At 42.7% G+C, this 18,529-nt stretch overlaps 1 protein-coding gene across 1 annotated transcript in view; it reads left to right on the top strand.

The window, feature by feature from the left end:
* The window catches only part of DDX46 (DEAD-box helicase 46), a 44,775-nt gene extending 29,859 nt beyond the window's left edge, over positions 1-14,916 (top strand). Inside the window, exons 17-23 of the mRNA XM_080915387.1 lie at positions 3,251-3,388; positions 3,777-3,926; positions 7,532-7,705; positions 8,891-9,109; positions 9,888-10,032; positions 11,254-11,327; positions 12,556-14,916. Coding sequence (XP_080771513.1) covers positions 3,251-3,388; positions 3,777-3,926; positions 7,532-7,705; positions 8,891-9,109; positions 9,888-10,032; positions 11,254-11,327; positions 12,556-12,603 — 948 coding nt within the window. The 3' untranslated portion in view covers positions 12,604-14,916. The remainder of the gene's footprint in view (positions 1-3,250; positions 3,389-3,776; positions 3,927-7,531; positions 7,706-8,890; positions 9,110-9,887; positions 10,033-11,253; positions 11,328-12,555) is intronic.
* The last annotated feature ends 3,613 nt before the right edge of the window (positions 14,917-18,529 follow it).

Raw genomic sequence — 18,529 nt, 5'->3', positions numbered from 1 at the left:
TGCAAAATAGTTCGAAAAGAAGCAGTGGTGTTTGTGTTCATAATCAAATACAAACACACTGTGTGTACTTTGAAGTCAAGAGCAGAGTGTGAATGTATATCCTCTCAGTGCCAGCACTCGGAAGCAGAGTTGGAATTGAGGCTGCCCCGAGCTGCACAGCTATGGAAAGCTCTGTATAAACTTCCTCAAAGTCAGATGATAAAGCTGAGCACCGGGATGTGTGTGCACAGTCCAGCACTTACAGAGCTCAGGCAGGAGGCCTTCTTAGTTCATGGCCAGCATTTGCTGTAGAAGAAACTGTTTCAAAATAAACAAAAGAAACAACTTGAAAGGGGCTGGAGAGATGGGGCAGTAGCTAAGAGTATTGGCTACTCTTCTGCAGGACCCTTGGGGCTCACAATTCAAGGGCTTAAACACTCTTCTGGCCACCAAAGGCAGTGCATATATATGATGCACAGACATACACTCATATAGGCAAACACTCATATACAAAAGAGACATTTTTTTAAAATGTATTTTCTTTATGTATGACTCTTTGACTTGCAAGTATGTGTTTTTACTCTGTGCATACTTGGTGCCTTCGGGAGTCAGAAGAGGGCTTTAGGTCCTATAGAACTGAAATTATAGATGGATGTGTGTCACATGTAGGTGACCGGAATTAAAGCTGCATCTTCTGCAAGAGCAGCAAGTGCTTTTACATGCTGACAAATCTTTCTAGTCTGGAAAGATTTTTAAACACTAGTGTACACCGTAGTGCTATGGTTTAGTGTGGGTTCTTATTGGTGATTCTCCTCAGCACTTCCTCCCCGCTGCTCTTCCTTCATGGTCCTTCTGATCGTGGCACAGGTGTTCTGTCCGTGTTTGTTCTTTCCTTCTTCCCCTCTTTCTGATTCCATGACCTACCTGCACCCCACATGTATGCGTGCATGCATAAAAAGTACAAGAGAGGATCCACAGGAGGTATTTGGTCTTTCCAGTCTGTCTTAATTCATTTAACCTAATGATTTTTGGTACCCGTTTCTAAAGATGTCATAATTTAAGTTTTCTTTATATCTGTATAAAATTGCACTGTGTCTGTGCCCAGTTCCCATTCTTTATTTACGTGTTGGTGCTTCTGTGCTGCTTAGAGCTGTGAATAGTTTTTCCTCCCTCCCTCCTGTTTCTGTTCACAGGGTTTCTCTGTCTCTGTGGCCCTGGCTGACCTGTAGAAGAACTAACTCTGTAGAAGAGGCTGGCCTCAAACTCACAGAGCTGGGATTAAAGGCGTGCTGCCAGGCTCCATTTGTCTTCTTAGTGTTAGCCATTTTGACTGGCATGAGATGGAATATCAAAGTAGTTTTACTTTGCTTTTTAAGGATGTTAGGCTGGAGAGATGGCTTAGTCAGTGTGGGCCTGAGTTCAGATACCAGCACCCATGTAAAAAGCCAGTGTGCAAGCACACATTTGTAATCCCCCTGCCAGGGAGGCTGTGGCATACAGACAGGTAGATTCCTGTGACTTGTTAGCCAGCCATTCAGCCAAGCTTGCCTGGCAAACTCTAGGACAGTTGGTGACCCAACATCGCCTGAGGATAAATACCCAAGGTTATCCTCTTGATCCACATATGTGTGCTCTCTCAACAAGCATGGACACATGAGAAGTAAAGAGGAAAGTACTTACTGGTCATTTGTTTCCTGACTTTGTTGGCCTGCTGACACCTATCTTGGTTTGTTCGTTCTTCTCTCAGTTCTCTGCAGAGCATGGCTCTTACCCCTTTCTGGAGTAGAATTGGCAAAACATTTTCTTCCATTTTTTCCTTTGCATTAACATTTTTATTTATGTATTTAAAATTCTTTTTAAAAAATATTTATTTAATTATATATATATATATGAGTACACTGTCACTGTCTTCAGACACACCAGAAGAGGTATCAGATCTCATTACAGATGGTTGTGAGCCACCATGTGGTTGCTGGGATTTGAACTCTGGAAAAGCAAAAGTGCTCTTGACTGCTGAGCCATCTTTCCAGCCCTTAAAATTCTTTTTTTTTTTTTAAATAGGTTTTGGTCATGTTTCCCTTCCATTCTTTATGGTGTCTTTTAATTCTGATTATTATTTCCTTTACTGTGAAACAGCTTTTAATCTCGTGATTCCATTGATCACCAGTTCTTGAGGTTATTTCCTGTGCTGTTGGGTTTCAGAATGCTCTTGTATGTTCCTGTAGTAGACATCACAGTGGTAAATGTTGTGTGTGGAGAATGAAAACCCTGCCTAGGAACAGACTGGACTCTACTGAGGGACGAGGGCAGCCTGACAGAGGAACCACGAAAAATAAATCGCTCTGCAGAGGCTACTGTCTCTTAGTAAATGATGTAAAAAGCCTGTAGCTGAGAGAAGGCAGAAGCTCATTCATGGAGGGGCTGAGCGGACACCATATCAGGAACTGCAGCCAGCTGCCTCAGCTTCCCTCTCTGTGTGCTGGGTGTTTGTAAGGTCTCAGTTTAATGGTGTTGTCTGCCTGCTGCTGTTTGTTCCTTTATTTGGAAACTTCCCTGGAGGGGACATTCTGCTCCACCTTGGATTCTGAGATGGGAACTTAAGGCAGCTGATTGCTCATTTGATGTTGCTTTGTTTGCTCCCTTCCTTTGGCTCCTCTCTACTTCCTGGCCTCAGATTGTACAAGAAAACCAGAAAGATGAGTAGAGCTTAATATTGGCACAAGAAAACAGACATGCAGACAACACCGTAAAGAGAGTCCAGAATTAAAGCCACGCAGCCGTTACCGTCTTTTTCCACAGCAAATGTCTTAAGACAGAATGAGGATGTCTAAATAACTGTTCCTCTTCTTAGTAGCGCATGGGATTTGCAATCATCTCTGCATCTATGTGAATTTTAGGATTGTTTTCCTCATCAATGATGAATATCATTGGAATTTTCTGGGTATTGCTTTACCTTTGTGGATCGTTTCTCAGTAGTATAGCAATGTCTCATTGCTTTCTATCTTGTAGTATCTAACTCAGTTCCTCTCTCATAAAGCCTAGATGGGCCCAGACTCCTTATGTAGCTGTCTTTACTTATGTGCTTGTATGGAGCTGAGGGCTTTGTGCGTGCTGTGCAGACACCCTAGACTTTCTTTCTTTTTTTAAGCTTCTATGCATGAGGTATTCCTTATTTTTTTGTAAGTTTGTTACTGTTTTATATGGAAGGTACTGGGTTTCTTAGGTTGCTTTTGACTCATTTTGTCTTACTCTCCTTCCTCACTTTCATTAGGGTTATGCCTACACCTTCATCACAGAAGATCAAGCTCGGTATGCTGGTGACATCATTAAAGCTCTTGAATTGTCAGGGACGGCAGTGCCTCCTGACCTAGAAAAACTCTGGAGTGATTTCAAAGATCAACAAAAAGCTGTGAGTCTTTAAATTTCCTTCATATGAATCATTTAACATGACTAAGGTATTTGAGTATTCTGATCACTATGTTTAATTTCTTTCTTTCTTTCTTTTTCTTTCTTTCCTTTCTTTTCCTGTTTTTGTTCTGTTTTGTTTTGAGACAGGGTTTCTGTGTAGCTTTGGGTGTCCTAGAACTTGTCATATAGACCAGGCTGACCTTGAACTCTCAGAAATTTATCTGCCTCTGTCTCCTCATATTAAGGATACATATCTTGATATTTAGAAAGAAAAATTGGGAAAATAGAATCTTTTGCTTAAGTGTTTTTGTTCAGTTGTCATATTCTATTTTGAAAATATTTAACAGTGTTTCCTTTAAAAATTAACTTGGCTAACTTTTTCTTAAAAGGAAGGAAAAATAATTAAAAAGAGTAGCGGCTTCTCTGGCAAGGGATTCAAGTTTGATGAAACAGAACAGGCTCTAGCCAATGAGAGGAAAAAGCTACAGAAAGCTGCTCTTGGCCTGCAAGATTCTGATGATGAGGATGCTGCAGTTGATGTAAGTACGGAGTCTACACACGGACGATGTGGTGGGATGTGAGAAGTTGGAAAGTAGTCACAGGAGCCTGTTTACCTTGGTTCAGTGCAGCAGTTTCCTAGCACACTGCTCACAGGACGTCTTTTACGTCATCATCACCTTGATCCCAGGCTAGCAGTGCTGATGTTACCTCTGCTTCCCTCTGGCATCCGAGGGCTGTGGTCAGAGACATGGGTGCACAAGGTCGGCTTGGGCAATAGAGCAAACTCTCAGACAACCACAGATAACCTCCCTGAGAATAGTGTGTCCAGCCTGACCATGCCATTTAGGACACTGAAACCAGTGAACACATTTGTCCAGGACCACACTGAACACACACAGGGCCAGGGTCTTTTGGCACCTGCAGCCTATTTCTTTCCGAAGCACTACACAAGCCCAGAATGAAGTAAAGTTGCTGTTTGGTTATTGTAGCATGTTAGACCTGGGCCTGGTACATTAAGTTGCAGGCTAGCCAGGGTTACATAGTGAGATCCTGTCTCAGAAGAAAAGAAAAAAAAGGTGATGAGGATCAAGTTTCAAGGTGAAAATCATTTATAATTTTAAAAATTGTCATACACATAACACACATGCACATAAAATGAATACAATGTGATTTTTTAAAATGTGTGTGCTGTGCTTTTTTTTTTTAAGATTTATTTATTTATGTAAGTACACTGTAGCTGTCTTCAGACACACCAGAAGAGGGCGTCAGATCTCATTACAGATGGTTATGAGCTACCACATGCTTGCTGAGATTTGAACTCAGGACCTCTGGAAGAGCAGTCGGTGCTCTTAACTACTGAGCCATCTCTCCAGCCACAAATGTGATTTTTAAAATAATAGTTATTCATTTTATGCATATGAGTACACTTGGCTGCCTTCAGACATACCAGAAGAGGGCATCAGATTCCATTACAGTTGGTTGTGAGCCACCATGTGGTTGCTGGGAGTTTAACTCAGGACATTCAAAAGAATAGTCAGGGATTTTAATTGCTGAGCCATCTCACCAGCCCCAAATGTGATTTTTAAAAGAAAGAAAAAAGAAGAAAGCTTAAGCCAGGGACCAAAGAGATGGTTCAGCATGGTGAAACAATGTGAACAGACACCATGACCAAGGCAATTCTTATAAGGACAGCATTTCATTGGGGCTGACTTAGGGGTTCAGAAGTTCAGTCCATTATCATCAAGGCAGGAACATGGCAGCATCCAGGCAGACATGGTGCAGGAGGAGCTCAGAGTTCTACATCTTCATCTGAAGGCTGCTAGCAGAATACTGACTTCCAGTCAGCTAGGACTAGGGTATTAAAGCCCACACCCACAGTGACACACCTACTCCAACAAGCCCACACCTCCAAATAGTACCATTTTCTGAGCCAAGTATATTTAAACTATGACAGTACTTTTAAAAATATATATATATTTATTTATTTAATGTATATGAGTATACTGTGGCTGCCTTCAGACATACCAGAAGAGGGCATGAGATCCCATTGTAGATGGTTGTGAGGACCTCTGGAAGACCAGACAGTACTTTTAACCACTGAGCCATCTCTGCAGCCCGATGTACTATTCTTATAGAGGGTCAGGGTTAAGTTCTCAGCACCCACATCAGGCAACGCCAGCTTCTGGAGAATCCAGTGTACTCTTCTGACCTCCTCGGTATTGGTAGTACTTACACTTGTGTGTGCTGTTACCCCTCCCCAGGTATAGTTATAAAAACTTAGCAACGTCAAATGTAAAGTTAAACTTCCAAACTGTACTATATACACTCCTCATTTCTGATCTTGTATATTTAGATTTTTCAATGTCATATATGCTGTTTAATTTAAAACAACTAAGTTAAATGTTCAATTACAAACTCATTCACATAATTTTTTTTTTTTTAAGAGGTTAAATGGAGAGCATTTCTTTAGAGAAGACAGAAGCCATGGTACTCAAGGCATCTGAGCTGCTCTTAGGAATGAAGCTCTGTGATATGCCTCATGGCGCCTCAGCTCCTTTTGAGCCAAGCAGTTCTTTTTTGTTTTGTCTTTTATGTTTTTGTCATTCTGTTCTATTAACTTTATGTCCATGTGTGTACAAGTACCGTGGTGTGTATGTGCAAGTCCCAGGACAGCGTTGGTGACTGAGTTCTCTCCTTCTTCCTTGTAGATCCTGGAGCTCAGGCTCAGGGCAGCAGGGTTACATGGCAAGTGCCTTCACCCTCAGAGCCAGCTCACCTGCTGTTGTTTTGACTCAGAATTAGAGATGTGTTTCCCCAAGTCCTGTTCAAAGACATCCTTTAAAACAAAAGACATGGGATTTGGAGAGATGACTTGGAGAAAGACATTTGCCCTGTAAACTTGGCTACTTGTGTTCTATCTCCAGAACCATGTAAAGATGGGAAGGAGCCAACTTCACCCTGTGTCCTTTGAGATGCACCCAGACACCCACACACTCATAGTAACAAGTGATCTTTTCTTCTTCATGATAGAATGGCTATCTCTAGGGTTCACGTTACTGCTGAGAATTGAAGGCATCATTGTTGCTCTTACTCGTAGGGAAGCCGATCCCCACTCCCTTCCTATCCTTTTTCTTTCTTTCTTGTTTGACAGGGTGTTATGTAGCCCACTCTGGCCGCCAGCTGCCGCTCCTCATGTCCCACTGTGTGGAGTGCTGGGATTAGAAGTATATGATACTACATCAACCCATTGTTCTTTCAAAAATTAGTAGACTGGGGATGTGGCTCAGTTTCTAGAGTGCTGCTGGTGTGATCTCTAGCAGTACACAAACTGTGGTGCATGACTTGTGTCCGCAGCACCACTGCACTTGGGAGAGGTAGTAGGAGAGTCAGAGGTCAAGATCTGGGCTGCAGAAATGACGGTTTAAAACACTCACTGTTCATCCAGAGGACCCAGGTTAATCCCAGCACTCAACATGGTGGCTCACAAGCATTCCTAACCACAGTTCCTGGGCATCTGATGCCCTCTTCTGACCTTGTCAGGTACCAACCATGTAAAATACACCAAGCATTGGTACACAGACATACAGGCTGGCAAAACTCACATAAATAAAATGTATAACTTTAAAAAAAGGCTACACAGGGAGTTTAGTTGTCTCAGCTATACACATGACAAACTTATAATTAAGCAATGGTAGCCCTTGTTTTAAGAGTCGGGGTAGAGTCCTGTGCTAGGAACACAGTGTCCTTCTCCTGAGGACTGCTGCCATTGAGTTTTGCCCTTTTTCTAACGTCTTTCATTGTAGATTGATCTGGGCTCAATGTCTGCGCCCCGGGTTTGTAGTGTTCTCAGCTTGAGCCTGTGTGTCCTATTGACAAGACTGCGATGTCCTCTGTGTCTCTTAGAAGTTCTGACTGAGTGAATCAAGTAGCAGCGTATATTCTTTCTTTGTTAAAGTCTTCCTACCAGAGAAAGTAGATTGTTTAAAGCAAAGCTAGTGAAGAGCTGGTTTATTTTTCTCTTGATCCAAGTAGTTAAATAACCCTAGCCTTTTATGGAAACATGCCTTATTTGGGTAGATACAACTAAGTTAATCTTTCTAATCAATGTTTACTAACCCTTGATTTTTTTTCTCCCCTTGACTAGATTGATGAACAGATTGAAAGCATGTTTAACTCAAAGAAGAGAGTAAAAGACATGGCTGCACCCGGCACATCTAGTGTGCCTGCTCCAACTGCAGGCAATGCTGAGAAGCTAGAAATTGCCAAGAGACTGGCTCTTCGGATCAATGCTCAGAAGAACCTGGGCATCGAGTCTCAGGTATTAAGTAACTTGTTCCGAGTCATTGCAGTTGTTGCTGTGACATGAGTGCCTTCAGGACGAAGACCCTAAAGTGGAAATGTCCTTTTATTTTTTAAAAAGGAGGGTTTCTTATAGCCTGGGCTGACCTTGAATTCTCTGTGTAGTCATGGGTGACTGGGGACAGCTGATCCTCCTGTCTGTGCTCTCTGAAAGTGTGCTTCAGACACTGCTTTCAGTGGAGATCCTTTCTAGGGTTAAATTGAGCACAGTGAACAAGTTTTGTTAGAGGTTGAGTATTCAAGGATATATTATGCTCAATACATGTTTCTCTGATACTTGCTTCAGAAGAACTCTGTGCGTGTTTTTTTAGAAAAGCAGTTAGACATGTGAGCCATGCATGGTTTATGTGGAGCGGTGGGCATCTTCGGGCTGGAATGCTGGAGAATCTGAAACTTTTTCCTTTGGTGACCTGGTGCTGGAAATGAGTCTTTCCATTCCTAGTTCTGGGATGTTTTTGTTATTTATTTTGGGAGACAGGATTTCTCTGTGTAGCCCTGGCTGTCCTGGAACTCACTCTGTAGACCAGGCTAGCCTTGAACTCAAGAGATTAACTGCCTTTGCCTGTTCAGTACTGGGATTAAAGGCATGTTCCATCCACCACAGCCTGGCTGAGATTTTGGTTTTTCAATATAGAGTCTCTTATGTTCCCTAGCCTACATAGAGCTGACAGTCACTTCCTTTCCTTTGCCTCCTGAGTGCTGGGATTACAGGAGTATGCCATTGCTTTTATGTAAAACAGATTTTTTCTAGGACGCCAAAGGATGATGTAATTAATGCTGACAGTATTTTCAGGATTCTGAGTCACTCACTATAGTGTATTGAGTGTTTGGATGGATCAGTGTGGGTGGAAGGTTCTGAGATGGTGGCGGCACAAGCATCGTAATGCAGTAGAGATGCATAGTGGTCATGTGCTGTGTGTCATATTGAGAGTCAGTTCCTGACCAGTGTCTAGTGAGATGGGGTAGGCCTCGTGAGTATCCCTCTGTCCACTCCAGGATGAAAGAGGAGTAGATGACAGCATCTGTTGACTGTGTTGTGAATACACTCTGTAGATGATGTGTGGGGTGGGGTGGAAAAACGTGGGTGAGGCTGTGGCGCTTGCTCTGCAGCAGAGGTTTAACTGGAGGTCTTCTTACCCTGTAGGATGTGATGCAGCAGGCCACCAATGCCATCCTCAGAGGTGGCACTATTCTGGCTCCCACTGTATCTGCAAAAACCATTGCAGAGCAGCTCGCTGAGAAGATCAATGCCAAGCTCAATTACGTGCCTCTGGAGAAGCAGGAGGAAGAGAGACAGGAGGGCGGGCAGAGCGAGTCCTTCAAGAGATATGAGGAAGAATTAGAAATTAATGACTTCCCTCAGGCAAGTAACAGATTTAAAGGTTCTTAAATTGTGAGGTAGAAATGCTTCTTTAGGAACAGAATCCCTTCCTTAAAATATAGAAACTGGGGCTGGAGAGATGGCTCAGTGGTTAAGAGCACTGACTGTTCTTCTAAAGGTCCTCAGTTCAATTCCCAGCAACCACACGGTGGCTCACAACCATCTGTAATGGGATCTGATGCCCTCTTCTGGTGTGCAAGTGTACATACATGTGGAACTTTGTGCATAATAAATAAGTCTTTAAAAAAAAAAAAAAAGAAACTGTTGGGCATTTGGTGATGGTGGTCTGTGTAGTTTTATTTCTTGATGCAGGTTTCATAGTATAGTCTGTTCTCAAGACTGTAGCTAAGGGGATGACCTTATTACCTGATCCTCCTACCTGAGTGCTGGATCATGGGTGTACAACACCATGCCTGGCTGTGCACTGAGCTGTGTCTCCAGCCCCTGGGACAGGATTATCTTTAAGCGTGCATTAACTGTTTGTTTAACTGTACAGGGAAGTTAAGTAATAGGCGCACTAAATTTATGCTTTTTCAAGTCAGTTTTAGGCTACTTGTATTGAATCTTGTTTGTTTGAGGGAGGGGCACAAGCGTCAAGATTGGAAGTCAGAGAACAGCCTGTAGGAGTTCTTTTCTCACTGGGCAGGCTCAGGTTGAGCTCAGGTCATGAGCTGGGTAGTAGGGGCCCATATCCACTGAGGTTCTCCCCTGCTAGGAGATGTTTATGTGGTAATGTGATTCCCCAACCCTTTTCTTTCAGACGGCCAGGTGGAAAGTCACCTCTAAGGAAGCCTTGCAGAGGATCAGTGAATACTCTGAAGCTGCCATCACAATCAGAGGGACCTACTTCCCCCCTGGCAAAGAGCCCAAAGAAGGAGAGCGGAAGATCTACTTGGCGATCGAAAGTGAGTACCATTGCTTCTGTTAGAAGCTTGAGTTAGATCACAGTTTGTATAGATGGAATACGGGTCAGTGTGGAATTGATAGTAGGAAAGACTGAAAATAAGGAACACCTCTAAGAAATACATGATGTCTTACTAGGAGTTCAGTGACCAGATAAATAATAAAGCTGAAAGATTTATTTGTGGGATTTAAGTTTGGAAATTTTTATAAAGAAAGTATGAATTTTAAGGACATTTATTTGTAGATTGTCCTGAAGCTGTTTGTATTTTAATGTTAATTCCACTTCCCCAAAATGGGCTGCCTAGTCACGAGACTCCAACTGAACCTTCCCATTTTAATTAGTAAAATAAAGGAAAGCCAGTGACTGGTGGGGTGAGGGAAGTAGAGAGGGCTGAGAGGTCTGAGGAGGTCAGAGGACAGAGGTTAGAGGTTGTGGCAACATGGAACTTTCCAAGTACCAGCTGGACCCAGGTGGGATTTATTGATGTTAAAAAGCTATGAACATTAAGTATTTTACAGGTCTGATATCTCGTATAGAAGGGCAGTTTGTATCTTTGTCTCTTTGATGCAATCTTGTTGTGTAGAGGGTTTGTGGATTGAGAGTTGAATATATAAACCTGTGTGAAAAACTATCGGACTGTAGAGTTGTGTTTGTGTGGGATTTTGGGGGTATAGAAATACCCTGGGACAGAGGCGGAGAACAGGCAGTAGTAAACCACCAAGGGAAGGGAATTGTGCAGACGAGTTGGGCTGTGGTGGCTCGCACCAGGCTTCAGAGGTGCACGTGGCTCCGTATCAGGGTTGGGCCTGAAGAGTGAGATCTCAGGGCCTGTAAAGAGATAAACCATTTTTATTTTTTAATATTTACTGCAACCCCTATTTTTCTTGTTTTTTGGGGGGGTGTTTTTTGTTTGTTTTTTTAAATACTGAGCACTTCATGATTTTATGGGTCTTCCTCACGCTCAGGCTGTGCTTACCATTTCTTCATGGTTCTAATTTTAGTGCCCGTGCTGTCGGAGTGAGCGCAGGTCTGACACCCGGCTCACTAGGTATTTTGGTTTGAGTTTAAGTTAGATGGTAAGCAAGCAGAACTGGCTCACTACCTTGGTGGGCAGTGCACTTGTAACATGACTTGAGATGTGGTCTTCTGGACTCACTCAATGTGGAGAAATGACCGGTATAGTTCAATAGTGTGAGCCGTATGTTTTCTCATGGATCATCAGGTGCCAACGAACTGGCTGTGCAGAAAGCGAAGGCAGAGATCACCAGGCTCATAAAAGAAGAACTGATCCGACTGGTGAGTGGAACCGCAAGCCTTGTTTTAGTTACTCTTTCATTAAACTTGAATACAGACAGGCAGAGAGATCCCAAACACTTTCCTTGCCAGCCAGCAGAACACCTGTAATCACAGCTCTTTAGGAAGTAGAATTCAAGGCCAGGCTGTTGGGCTGCTTAGAGATCCTGTCTTGACACAAATACATCTTGTTGGATTTGTAGAGTAGGCCTAGCCCTGTAATCACTATCTAGATGAAGATGTGCAGACTGTTGTGCTCTCTGGAAGCCTGGTCTTCTACCTCTGTCACTATTCCTTGCCCTCAGATACAGCAAGTGCATGACTGTAATGTTGGAGGTTGTTTGTGTGTGATTCACCTCTATGTGGGAATTGTATGCTGCCTGCCATTTTTTTAATCTCAGCTTTATATTGTGGCAGCCAGTCTGTTAATAGGTTGCAACAGTACATTCCTTTACATACCAAACCATCCTGGGCATCTGGTCCCAGCAGGGCTGGGCACATATTCTCCCACTGAGGCCCAACCACGAAGTCCAGGTAGGGGGAAGGGTAGCCAGTGGCAGGGAACAGAGACTGACACAGTCCCAGTCCACTTGTTAGGGGCCCCACCTGAAGACCAAGCTTCGTATCTGTAGGGGGTCTAGGTCCAGCTCCTGCATGTTCCCTGTTTGGTGGCACAGGCTCTGTGAGCCCCCATGTTCCCAGGTTAATTGACTCTGGGTTTTGTGGTGTCCTTGACCCCTCCTGCTTGCTCATCTTTATCCCCCCACTCTTCCACAAGACTCCCAGAGCTCTGCCTAATGTGTGACTGCATCTGTCTCTATCTTCTGTGGGTGGAGCCTCTCAGGAGACATTTATGCTAGGCTCCTGTCTGCAAGCACAGCAGAGTGTCATTAATGTGTCAGGCGGCTCTGTCACATGGGAAGGTCTCAAGTTGAGGCAGTCATCAGTTGGTCCTCAGCGAGAGCAGGTTCTTTATTAACCATTCCATCTCCCTCCACTCAGTAGCATGAGACCCTCCCTTCTTTGGTTTTTATTTTTGGGTTTATCATAACTCTTGCTGTCCCAGAATTCTCTGTGGAGAGTGTTGGGATTTAAAGCCTGCACAACTACACCTGGCTAACAGTAACTTTTTTATTTTAACTCTCTGAAAGTTTTACAAATTGTTAAAGAAAGTGGTCTTAAACATTCAGTTTTTTTTCCCTAACCTTCTATCTTTTCTTTTCTATCTTAGCAAAATTCATACCAACCAACCAACAAAGGACGATACAAAGTATTATAAACATCGGAGCCACTTTGTACCCGTGCTGTCTGTGACGTTTACTGTGTGCTGTAAAGTAAGACTTTCACAGTTCTGTCTTGCTTATTTTTTAAATACAAGAAACCAGTGTTTGTTCAAGAGGTCGTCTGTAAGTACTATCCCATACCCATCCAAACTCCATTTAAATCAGACCTGATTTCAGAGTGTGATGTTCTTCAATGTAAACCTAAGATACCAACACTTTAACTATCTGGAAACATTGGGATTTTGTACTGAGTGCAGTAATAAAGTGTGTGAGGCACTAAGGGGCCGCTGCCCTATCCTGTCAGTGGGGCTGTGGTGTGCTCATGCCTGAGAAAGGGTGAAACAAGAACTTGTCATGTCTTGTTGCTGCCTCTAAGCTTACATCTTACTGGACCGGATGGAACATATTAACTGGATCTTAGAATGTTGTGATAGAAGTTTACAAAACAGGCTCAGAGTTTTTACTTTAATTTTATCAGAATGATAAATGAGTAATAGTTAAGCCTTGGTTTTATAAAATTAAATATAAATAGTATAATGGGAGTTTTGCACTTCTTATTTCTTCTTCTTTAGAGAGAGTCCCTGTGGAGCATGGGTTAAGAGCTGGCCTTGAACTTGCGATCTTCTCCTGTCTGCCTTTCCAGTGCTGGTTTTTACCTCACTCAGCTTCCACTTCTTTCTTCTGTGCTAGTGTTACTATAACCTCTGGTTTTGCCTAAGTACTAATTCCTTTATTGACTTCCTTTAGAGAAAGTGATTGTGACAGTACATTCTACATTTTATGCCTGTCCCTCAAAAGTGTGCATACAAACACCTTAATACTTTAAGGTGATGATGGAGTAGGTTATGACTTTTCACCCTTATTAAAACAAGGCGTGGTGTGCGTGCCTGTAAACATAGCACTAGGAGGCAGAGGTAGAAAGATCATGAATTTGAAGCAGTTTGACCTATATAAAGCCTCATGTCAAAAGGCAAGGCAGACAAGTCTGGGAATATAGGTCAGTGGTAATGCACTTGCTTAAGTGTGCCCAAGGTTTGACCCAAGGAAAAAAAAAAACAAAGCATTTTTGTTAACTGTTGATTGCTGGGTAAGTGAGGTGACTCAGTGGATATGGTTCTTGCTGCTAAACCTGATCACTCAGTTTCAGCCCTTGGATCCATAGAACAAAAAGTGGAAGTTCTGTGAGATTCATTACGGTGTGTGTGTGCTCTTGTGATAATGCATCTCAAACACACACACCTGTAAATAAATGTAGTAAATGGAAATAAACAAATGATATCAAATACTGGTATTTGCATTTTAGACTACAGAATTTTTTTTCTTAGTAACATTTAGTGCACAGAGAACCAAGAATTGCTCTTTAGAGAGTTTGAGGTCTAATTCTGAATAATTGGATTACCTAAAGAGACAGAACAATTTTTTATTCTTGATTTAAACCAGGTATTCACCTGTGATCCCAGCCTTTGGGATGGTCCCTGAGTTCAAGACCAGTCTGTTCTTCCCTGCATCTAGTTCTACATAGTGAGTTTCAGGGCAGCCAGAGCTACACAGTGAGACCCTGTCTTATAAAAAGAGAGCAAACAAGTATAGGTATATATATTGTTGATTTAGAGGCTGACTTAAGTCAGCGTACTACAGTTGTTAAATACTTTTAAGGCTAGAGCGGATTCAGTGGTTAAAGCAGCTACTAATCTTAGAGGACCCAGGTTCAGTTCTCAGCACCTACATGGCAGCTACAGTTGTCTGTAATTCTAGTGAACAAATCTAAAGAGCAGTAAACCAGTGTACCATAGTTAAAGTCTTAGTGACAGCCAACTTGTTAAGTATAACTGTACTAGAAAAGTAAAATCTTTACATACTCAGTTACTTCATTCCAAGAAAATAGAGGGATTACCAGTAACAGCAGAAAGAAATAGAACATTACACTGGATCCCAGTCACCAGCACTTCTTTCGGCCTTGGATTATTTATTGCCTCGCCTCATCGCCCAGGTGTAGTTGGTTACTTTCAGAATCCACAGCAGCCACACTGGTGCAGCGGTGCTCCCTGAAACTCCACACTGGTGCGTGGTGCTCCCTGAACTCCCCGGAGGTTCAGAGGTTACATCACATTTTCTGTTTGTGTATCTAGCTGTGAAGAGACACTGACAACATTTTGTTCTAAAATTAAATATTGCCCAGTATATCTGTTGGTGTCAACAGTGATTTTTAAAGTTTTAATGATGTACAGAGTTGAATTTGTTTTTTAATGCAATATTAATATTTGCTCGTGCTCTCTAAATTCCTTACAGAATAAAGGTAATTCAGTCTGCGTTTGACTCAGATTATCTTTCCTTGAATGCTTTCTCTTTTGTTTTTTATTCAATTTTTATTTGTAGACATCTAAAAGACGTATTAGTGTTGGTGTATCTTTGAATTTTTTAAGACACAGTCTCACTGTGTAGCCCCGGGTGGCTTTGTAGACCTTGTTGGCCTTGAACTCCGAGAGATATATATGCCTTTCTCTGCCTCCCAAATGCTTTTAAGAAATAAATACATCCTTTTTAAGACATAAATTTTATGTATTTTATACCTATGTGTTTTTTTTGTCTGCATGTGTATATGTATGACTGGTGTTTACAAGGCCAGAGGTGGCATTGGTTTTTCCTGATGCATGAAAACTTAATATTGTCACACACACACAAAGCTTTATTGGGGATTAAATGAGAAAATTTAAAATTAAGAGACAGTTTTCTTTAAACATTCTTGATTTAAACCAGGTATGATGGTGCCCTCCTTTAATGTTAGCACTTGCAGACAGAGGCAGGTGGATCTTTGAATTTGAAGCTAGCCTTATCTACAAAGTTCCAGGGTAGCCCAGGCTACATAGGGAAACCCTGCCTCAAAACAAACAAAAAATTCTCTTTCACTCTTGATTATCAAATATAGATTCTTTTTAAAAATACGTATTTTATGTTATATGATTGTGTTTTGTGCTTGGTCGCCTTGTGTGAGCCCTGGGTTTGTTCTTCGTTCCAGAAGAGCCAAAGAAGAAAAAGGAGGCGTGTGTGTGAAATCACAGCCACTCAGTTCCCAGCAGCTCACTCCTTTACCGCTTCCATGGCCTTGCTGAGTGCACATATTCTGATTAGTCACCACAGTGCCTCTGTGACTTGTGCAAGGTTTCTTTGGACCAGCCATTTCTAGATACTGAGTTGGTTTTGTTGACATCACACACACAAACCAATGTAATTAACTAGAGTTGATTTTTGTCTATTTTAAGTAGCAAACTTGATTTGGGAGGTTTATGAATGCATCCAGCCTTCTGTAGGATCTGTTGCCTTTTTTAAAACATTTGTGGTCTGGAGAGATGGCTCAAAGGTTAAGAGCACTGACTGCTCTTCCAGAGGTCCTGAGTTCAGTTCCCAGCAACCACTTGGTGGCTCACAACCGTAAAGGGATCCGGTGCCCTCTTCTGGTGTGTCTGAAGACAGTGACAGTGTTCTCATATAAATAGAATAAGTAAATCTTTAAAAACAAAACAGAAAACTCACACATTTGTATCTTTTTAAAAAAATTACATTTTAGATGCTTAACACTTTCTGTGTGTGAGGTGTTTGCTCTGTGTGTCCACCATGGCTCAGGTGTGGAGGTTGGGAAACAGGACCCAGAGGTTGGAACTTCTGCTGGCAACTGAACTCAGGTGGTCAACTGCAGCAGTGAGCTCCTTTACCGACTGAGCTGCCTCACCCGCTGGTCATCAGTATCTCGAGAGTGGAAAACCAGAGAATTACCTGCTGTCTGAGTCACCTCTGAGCTCCTTTTGCTACTGCACTCAATACTATTTTATGTATTTATTTTGTTACCTTTTTTCTTCCCCCTCTTTGGATGCACTGCCAGTGCTGTGTAGTCTTAGCTGGCCTGGAATCCCTGATGTCTTGCTTCACATGAGTGCTAGGATTACAGGTGTGCTGCGCAGCCCCTACACAGAGCTGTGCTCTGTTGATTGCCTGCCGCACAGAATGAAAGATTGTGTAGTCCATCGTTGTCAATACCTACAGTCAGTAAATTCGAGACTTTACAGACTACAGACTGAGTCATGTGTCCACGGTTGTACACATGGCAAGGCCAAGCCTGGGGCTTAGGTGTGTTTTGTCACTCACGTCTTTCTGTTGAGTGCAGCACGTTTAGCAGATGCACACACATGATGCTCTGCCTTGTTCCCTTTGGCTCACCATTAGGATATGCTGCTACAGAGAGGTGAATAGAGGTCTGTGGTAGAGCATTGCCCAGCATTTGTGCGGTGCTGGGTTCCCAGCAACACATCGGTCCAAAAAAAAATGTTAATACTGTTTTTTTTTGTTTTTTTGTTTTTTTGTTTTTTTTTTTATCTGCATGTTGTCGCTGAAGAAGAGACTGGAGGGACAACAGACCAGCTTGTTGGCCTGGAGGTGGCTGGCTACGTAGTGGTGTTGGGAATTGGTTCTAATGCTTTCATACTTTCGCTCCCAAAAGTTGCACTTTCAGACCTGAGGGTCCCTGGCACAACTGGCTTTGATTGATAATAAAGAATTGCCCATACAGCCATTAGATGGGCAAGGAGACAAGGGCGGGACCTTTTGATTTTGTGGCAAGGGACTGAGAGGGAGGACAAGGAGAATCTCCATGACTAAGGGAGAGGGATAAGATTTAAGAGCTGCAGAAGAAAAAAGAAAAATCAAATAGCAATGTTGGTGGAAAGTGGCTTTATTGGTGTGGAGGGCTGCCCAGAGGTAACAGGGCAGCAAAGATAAACCATAATAGACCTGGGTTGGAGAGATGGCTCGGTGATTAAGAGCACTGACTGCTCTTCCAGAGGTCCTGAGTTCAATTCCCAGCAACCACATGGTGGCTCACAACCATCTGGAATAAGATATGATGCCCCGTCTGGTGTGTCTGAAGGCAGCTATAGTGTACTTACATATAATAAGTAAATAAAATCTTAAAAAAAAAATAGGTGTTAAGCCAGGAATATCATAGGGAAATGTGTGCTAGCTGTGGGGAAGTTTAGAAATGCCCAGCCACTGAGCTATTCAAGGTATATCAAAATTAGCTGGCATGTGTGTCTTTCATTCTTGAATCCAAAGGGCTCTTGGATGGGTGCAGAACTTGCAGGGAGTTAGAGTGCTGTAATTCACTGCTGCATACAGGAGCATAGGAAATCTGGAGCAAGGGAGGGGACTTTGATCTCCTGAAGGCTTGTGAGCCTACCCCTCTGCTCTGCATGGGAAATAGGCATAATCTCAGATTGTCTCCATGGGAAGCCAGAACTACTCTTGAGGCAGAAAAGGGAGTGTAAGCAAGCCAAAGTATCTTCTCTCACCCCAAAGTCTGATTGAAGTCTTTAGCTGAGAGCCTAGAGTTCCAGCACAATCAGTGTTTGCTGTGAAGACTTCCTATACGGAGATTGCTTCGTTTATGTAGAGTTGCAGGTATAGAGCTGAAGAGATGGCTCAGTGGGTAAAGGCTCTTACTACCTAGTCCAACAATTCCTAAGACATGGTGAAAGGAGAGAACCTGGTCCCATATGTTGCCCTCTGAACTTCCCACAAACTCTGTGAAATGTGCAACCTGTGCCTCCAAATTACAGTGCAATAAAAATAACATCATATATCCAGCTCAAAAATCTCTAACTTGGGCTGGAGAGATGGCTCAGTGGTTAAAAGCACCGAGTGTTCTTCCAGAGGTCCTGACTTCTATTTCCAGCAACCACATGGTGGATCACAACCATCTGTACTGGGCATCTGATACCCTCTTCTGGTGTGTCTGAAGACAGCCACAGTGTACCCACATACATGAAATAAATCTTTAAAAACAAATCTTTGTAACCTTCAGCACCGTCTCATCCTGACTTGTCCTGGAGCTCTTGGAAGAGCCCTCTGTCTGCTCCAGGTGGCAATGTGGAC

Source organism: Micromys minutus (assembly GCF_963924665.1).
Source record: "Micromys minutus genome assembly, chromosome: 1".
NCBI lineage: Eukaryota > Metazoa > Chordata > Mammalia > Rodentia > Muridae > Micromys > Micromys minutus.
The sequence above is the reverse complement of the archived record's forward strand: the minus strand, read 5'-3'. Positions and strand labels throughout refer to the sequence as shown.